A 6834-nucleotide genomic window follows, 5' to 3' on the forward strand; every position below is an offset into this window, starting at 1 on the left:
CGCGATAGTATCGCGCGAAAAAATTTAACAAGTATTTTTAATACTTTTCGGTATTTTTTGAGGTCAAAATTGAACCGAGGGTATATTTTGTCAAGTGTGGGCATGGCTAAGTATTCTATTTAGCTATTAATATTCCACGGAAGATCAAAAACGAGAAATATGTATGTAACTTAAATTCTTCAGTATATTCACGGTATATTTTTAAAATGAGATGGTATATTTTGGTATATTTCTGAGGCTATACCATATGGCCAAGACAAGGGGTCACACTGTTCGCTTTTGCTCTTCAAAATGCACCGCCTGTTTGAACCATTTTTTAGCCGCTTTAAAGAAGAGGAAATCATACATGCAATTAACCATGTTCAACGTGATAGCCATTGCAATGAATTGGACTCCGGAATGATAAACACGGTCAGCCATTTACAATTTTAAAATGATGATCCATTTGTCTTAGTCGTAAATGAGATGCATGTCCCTTGGGAAATCCGGGGCAATCGGTGGAAAGTGCTAGCCATTGCAGCCTGTAACTTGCATGCGGAGAGTTTTAATTTCTTGCACATGAAAGTGATAAGTAACATTATAATATATAATAAATATATTTATATATTTCCATAATATATTACAGGCCTGGAGGGATGTCCAAGACGCATTGCACGAGGGTTTGCATTGCACGGACTAGGGGATATAAACGCCGGTTAATGGGCATTATCTATAACGGATGCCCCGCCAAATTAGTGGCAGAAGTGAACGCCGCCAGAGAGTTTCCTGTTTTATGGAGCTATACTCACCTGCGCAAAATTTTGGCGCAGGATCACGAAATTATTGACACCGTGCTGGAAGATACGTACAGCTTAGAGTTCAATGCCAACGATTGGCGGGACAAGGTGTATCCACCGGTGTATGGAGATGTAGAAGATCTCATCGCCAGGGAGGTACGAGAGGTAAAATTGTTGGTTGCACGCATTTGTTCATACCCAGCGACTCCGTTCACCACCATCAGCAGGCTGAAATGCAATAACCTGGAGTTGTGGTGCATATCTATCATCTCTTTGGTGAAAAAATTCGTGGAGTTTATGCCGAAGCCATCATGGGAGGAATTTGAGCAAAATCAACATCGGTTCATTGCACGTCTGGTTGGAGTCGCAGAGATCCTAGTGCGGTCTTCCGAGGGTACGCGATAAACCAATCGGTTTAGTATAAATCGATCTCCAAATCTTTATTATCTACATCACTTTACTAGTTTTAAACTTACCGGTCACGCCCAAATGTTTCACTGTGGCACTCTTTGTTAGCCTGCCCCCAACTTGAGACATTTCCTTGCGAGGATTATAAATATATGATTATATATATATGTGTCTACCTTTGGCTAAAAAAAAAACAAGGCGGGGCGAGTGAGAGAGGGAGGCGTTTCTGGAAGAAAGTACAGTTGTGCCTCCGACGACGAACGCAAAAGTCAGATATCCCAAGGCGGCTTTCTTTGTGCGGTCGTGGGGCAACATTTACTACTCGCGTAAAAAAGATACAAAATCTTAGCCTAAACTAAATCTAAGGTTGAGTCTGGTGTGGATATCGATGCGGCAGCACGTCGTTGCTTTAGCTCCTGCTGATGCCTGAGTGTCACTGCCAGGAACTGCAAGTATTCCTCGTCGATGGTTGTCGCCGCAGCTGCCGTCTCCGCCTCCTCTTCGGCTTCGGAAGTGGAGCTCTCCTCCAGGCACTGCTCGCGCTCCTCCTGCTGCGGATATTGTCCTTGGCAAAGACGCTGCACCTGCATGTGGTGCCACTGGAAGAGCCTTCTGTGCGTGTTGCTCCACATCTCGGCTGCCGTTCCTCCTCCCATGATCGATGATGCCGCTTGTCTGACCGCAGCCTCCTGCTTCTGCCTGCGGCCGCGTCGGCTGCGCTGGCTGCTCCTTGAGCGGCTTCTGTTCCTTCGCATCTCTAGGGGCACCACCTCCAGCATGAACACTGTGGCGTTGCCACAGAAGAGAGAAACAGCTGACGTTTGAAGCGCTGCCAGAGTGGCAAAAATAGCGGGAAACCACAGACAGAAGGCGCGTAGATTTGATGTATTTGAATGCGAAAAATAATAAACATTTTAGACAATTAAATATATCCAAACATTTTCCAAGAAAACTAAAAAGTGCCCAGAACTTTATCAAAAATAGTTGAAATGAAATTTCAATGAAATAGTATGATTGGTTGTTGTAATTTCATTGAAATGAACTCCAATCCATAGGAATATTCAGGCCAATCCTTGTTCAGCGACCATGCCCACGCCTCAATGACTTTAATTTACTTTTTCTGCTTTCCGAGCACTTCTGCACTCCTCTCTGTCCGAAAGGGCAAACTCCAAATCCAAAGCCAAAGCCAATCCCTGCCAGCACCAGTACCAGAGCTAGAGCCGAAGGTAGAGGCAGAGGCGGAGGCATAGTCCATAGTGCATCAAAATGTTTTGTTTTTCTTGCAAATTCAAATCCCGTGCTTATAAATTTCGGTCGATCGGTCTCAAAGGAAGAGAAGGAGTGCAGCCTTTACCTCTGCCGCAGGACCTACAGAACCAAACGAGAGCTGGAAACTGGACTAAGGATTAGGGCGGATCAATTTGGTTTGTGGTGCGAATGCAAATTGGCCAGCGGTACGGTTTAAATGAGGCTCAACAAAAGGCGGAAGCAGTGCATGAGTGCATCCTGCTGTGCCGGAACAACAAATGGACAAATGAACAAGGATGTCCATCGACCAGAGGGGATCGATGTCTATCATGAAATGTACCTGCATGGAAATTGGGTTTACACCTTTTTTTGGCCAATATGTTCATAAAACAATTTAGAGATTTACAAGGGGATCAACTTGAATGTGGTTCAGCAGCAGCAGGACAGAGGACACACGCTCCTGCATATCCTGTATCTGTATCTTTGTATCTCCATCTGCATATTGTCTCTGTATCTTTCGCTCTCCGACGAGTGGGTGTGTTTGTATTGCGGTTTAAGTGAGACGCAAAAAAAGGCGCGTGGTTATGGATATCATCATCATCCTCAATCCTCAATCCTCCCTCCCTTCATCCAGCAGAGTGGGAGAGCACTTCATATGTGTTTTCTTTGGGTACGAGGGGGAGGGGGGGTCGTTCGGGGGCATTTTCATTCTCGATAAAGTAATATGCGCTCTGATAATATGAAAAATATCCTACGGCCAGGATTTGCACGCACTTATTCCCTTTTAATGGACTTGGACACACAGCCTGGCACAGCCTGGGATTTATTTTGCATATTTTTTACGTGTCGTGTCCCAAAAAAACAGGTTTTCAGTCCACCACATCGTGATCTTTCTGTGAGCCACTCCTGAATCCCCATTCCAAAAGCCCGAGGAGCCGCCTCGCACCACAGGGAGCAGGAGGATTGGTCCTCACTTGAGCGACATTAGGGACAATTTTCATTTTGCAGGACATGCAAATGGATTGTGAGAACAGGACGACAATCAGTCGAAGTACAGGTACATCGCCACCGCCCGCTCTCTTCGGGCGATCTGTGCGTGGGATTATAATTCTTAAGCACGGGATCAGAGAAAAGCAAATCAAAGCCCTTTTGCGGCTGGAAAAGGGTGCACTGCACCGCCACACAGGACAATAGACCGTAGACCGTGGGTCGCGGGGCAGTGGCAAGAGGCAGGGATGCAGGAGGCAGGAGGCAGGACAAGTTAGTAACTCTCATTACTTTAAATGGATTTCAATTAAGTTGCAAATTGATCTCGACAACAATTGAGTCCCGTCGAGGCGTTTGAGTGGGTGCTTTGCTTTACCCAAAAAGGGATGAGAATGCGAAGGAGGCTGAGAAGGCTCGGGGTACGGCGAGTCCTAAGCCCAACAAAGGGCGCTGCCTGCTGCCTGCCGCTGATCCTGCAGTGCTGCTTGTCGCTTTTTGGTGGCTGCTTTTGGGCTGCTGCTGCTGCTCTTTTCCATCTTTCCCATTCATCTGCTGCTCGGGATTCCATCTGTAAGCGATACGCGGTGAATCGCGAGTGGCAGCTGCTCCCCCGCTCACCCGCTCCCCCGCTCGCTTGCTCCATTTGCCAATGACTGGCAGTTTTTCCAGTGGCCCTCCACTTCACACCCTTTCACAATGCGTCCTTGCAGCGTCACTCGTTCCACGACGCACGGAGGCAGCTAGCTCCAGACGCTTGCTACAAAGTTGTTTAATTACTGCCGCGATTTACTTTGGGTATTACTGAACCCTAACAACACTATTACACAGCCCGCAAGGTAGTTTGGTTTGTTAATTAGTCCGGTTCTTTTTTATTTCTTGAACATTTAACACGGATCTCCAATTGTAGTTGTAGTGCAAGAGGAAGAGAGCAAGAGAAGTGAGGAGAGCGTGTGTTGTAGCCCTAGTACAGTGCAACCATTTTCCAAAAGGTTGGCAGCGTCGCGCTTAACTCATGGGACTGGCAACGATAGCATGGATATCCGATATCTTTGGACTTCGGTATTTTTCGTTGCAGTAAAATCAAGATCGTCATCGATGTTATCGATGGTTGAAAATTCGACTGAACCTGCCCACGCGATAGTATCGCGCGAAAAAATTTAACAAGTATTTTTAATACTTTTCGGTATTTTTTGAGGTCAAAATTGAACCGAGGGTATATTTTGTCAAGTGTGGGCATGGCTAAGTATTCTATTTAGCTATTAATATTCCACGGAAGATCAAAAACGAGAAATATGTATGTAACTTAAATTCTTCAGTATATTCACGGTATATTTTTAAAATGAGATGGTATATTTTGGTATATTTCTGAGGCTATACCATATGGCCAAGACAAGGGGTCACACTGTTCGCTTTTGCTCTTCAAAATGCACCGCCTGTTTGAACCATTTTTTAGCCGCTTTAAAGAAGAGGAAATCATACATGCAATTAACCATGTTCAACGTGATAGCCATTGCAATGAATTGGACTCCGGAATGATAAACACGGTCAGCCATTTACAATTTTAAAATGATGATCCATTTGTCTTAGTCGTAAATGAGATGCATGTCCCTTGGGAAATCCGGGGCAATCGGTGGAAAGTGCTAGCCATTGCAGCCTGTAACTTGCATGCGGAGAGTTTTAATTTCTTGCACATGAAAGTGATAAGTAACATTATAATATATAATAAATATATTTATATATTTCCATAATATATTACAGGCCTGGAGGGATGTCCAAGACGCATTGCACGAGGGTTTGCATTGCACGGACTAGGGGATATAAACGCCGGTTAATGGGCATTATCTATAACGGATGCCCCGCCAAATTAGTGGCAGAAGTGAACGCCGCCAGAGAGTTTCCTGTTTTATGGAGCTATACTCACCTGCGCAAAATTTTGGCGCAGGATCACGAAATTATTGACACCGTGCTGGAAGATACGTACAGCTTAGAGTTCAATGCCAACGATTGGCGGGACAAGGTGTATCCACCGGTGTATGGAGATGTAGAAGATCTCATCGCCAGGGAGGTACGAGAGGTAAAATTGTTGGTTGCACGCATTTGTTCATACCCAGCGACTCCGTTCACCACCATCAGCAGGCTGAAATGCAATAACCTGGAGTTGTGGTGCATATCTATCATCTCTTTGGTGAAAAAATTCGTGGAGTTTATGCCGAAGCCATCATGGGAGGAATTTGAGCAAAATCAACATCGGTTCATTGCACGTCTGGTTGGAGTCGCAGAGATCCTAGTGCGGTCTTCCGAGGGTACGCGATAAACCAATCGGTTTAGTATAAATCGATCTCCAAATCTTTATTATCTACATCACTTTACTAGTTTTAAACTTACCGGTCACGCCCAAATGTTTCACTGTGGCACTCTTTGTTAGCCTGCCCCCAACTTGAGACATTTCCTTGCGAGGATTATAAATATATGATTATATATATATATGTGTCTACCTTTGGCTAAAAAAAAAACAAGGCGGGGCGAGTGAGAGAGGGAGGCGTTTCTGGAAGAAAGTACAGTTGTGCCTCCGACGACGAACGCAAAAGTCAGATATCCCAAGGCGGCTTTCTTTGTGCGGTCGTGGGGCAACATTTACTACTCGCGTAAAAAAGATACAAAATCTTAGCCTAAACTAAATCTAAGGTTGAGTCTGGTGTGGATATCGATGCGGCAGCACGTCGTTGCTTTAGCTCCTGCTGATGCCTGAGTGTCACTGCCAGGAACTGCAAGTATTCCTCGTCGATGGTTGTCGCCGCAGCTGCCGTCTCCGCCTCCTCTTCGGCTTCGGAAGTGGAGCTCTCCTCCAGGCACTGCTCGCGCTCCTCCTGCTGCGGATATTGTCCTTGGCAAAGACGCTGCACCTGCATGTGGTGCCACTGGAAGAGCCTTCTGTGCGTGTTGCTCCACATCTCGGCTGCCGTTCCTCCTCCCATGATCGATGATGCCGCTTGTCTGACCGCAGCCTCCTGCTTCTGCCTGCGGCCGCGTCGGCTGCGCTGGCTGCTCCTTGAGCGGCTTCTGTTCCTTCGCATCTCTAGGGGCACCACCTCCAGCATGAACACTGTGGCGTTGCCACAGAAGAGAGAAACAGCTGACGTTTGAAGCGCTGCCAGAGTGGCAAAAATAGCGGGAAACCACAGACAGAAGGCGCGTAGATTTGATGTATTTGAATGCGAAAAATAATAAACATTTTAGACAATTAAATATATCCAAACATTTTCCAAGAAAACTAAAAAGTGCCCAGAACTTTATCAAAAATAGTTGAAATGAAATTTCAATGAAATAGTATGATTGGTTGTTGTAATTTCATTGAAATGAACTCCAATCCATAGGAATATTCAGGCCAATCCTTGTTCAGCGACCATGCCCACGC

At 45.7% G+C, this 6834-nt stretch overlaps 2 protein-coding genes across 2 annotated transcripts; both read right to left on the bottom strand.

Moving 5' to 3' along the window:
- Positions 1-1421: 1421 nt before the first annotated feature.
- LOC117184082 (uncharacterized) lies at positions 1422-2104 on the bottom strand. Its single transcript, XM_033380212.1, has one exon. The coding sequence runs from the start codon at positions 1961-1963 to the stop codon at positions 1535-1537; it is 429 nt and encodes a 142-aa protein (XP_033236103.1). The 5' UTR covers positions 1964-2104; the 3' UTR covers positions 1422-1534.
- Positions 2105-6088: 3984 nt separating this feature from the next.
- On the bottom strand, positions 6089-6517 carry LOC6902802 (uncharacterized). Its single transcript, XM_002132503.2, has one exon. The coding sequence runs from the start codon at positions 6515-6517 to the stop codon at positions 6089-6091; it is 429 nt and encodes a 142-aa protein (XP_002132539.2).
- Between the last annotated feature and the right edge of the window lie 317 nt (positions 6518-6834).

Source organism: Drosophila pseudoobscura, chromosome 4 (genome assembly GCF_009870125.1).
Source record: "Drosophila pseudoobscura strain MV-25-SWS-2005 chromosome 4, UCI_Dpse_MV25, whole genome shotgun sequence".
NCBI lineage: Eukaryota > Metazoa > Arthropoda > Insecta > Diptera > Drosophilidae > Drosophila > Drosophila pseudoobscura.

Excerpts from the sequence above, each read along its gene's own strand:
- LOC117184082 (XM_033380212.1), bottom strand. The coding sequence starts at position 1,963 with ATGCTGGAGGTGGTGCCCCTAGAGATGCGAAGGAACAGAAGCCGCTCA.
- LOC6902802 (XM_002132503.2), bottom strand. The coding sequence starts at position 6,517 with ATGCTGGAGGTGGTGCCCCTAGAGATGCGAAGGAACAGAAGCCGCTCA.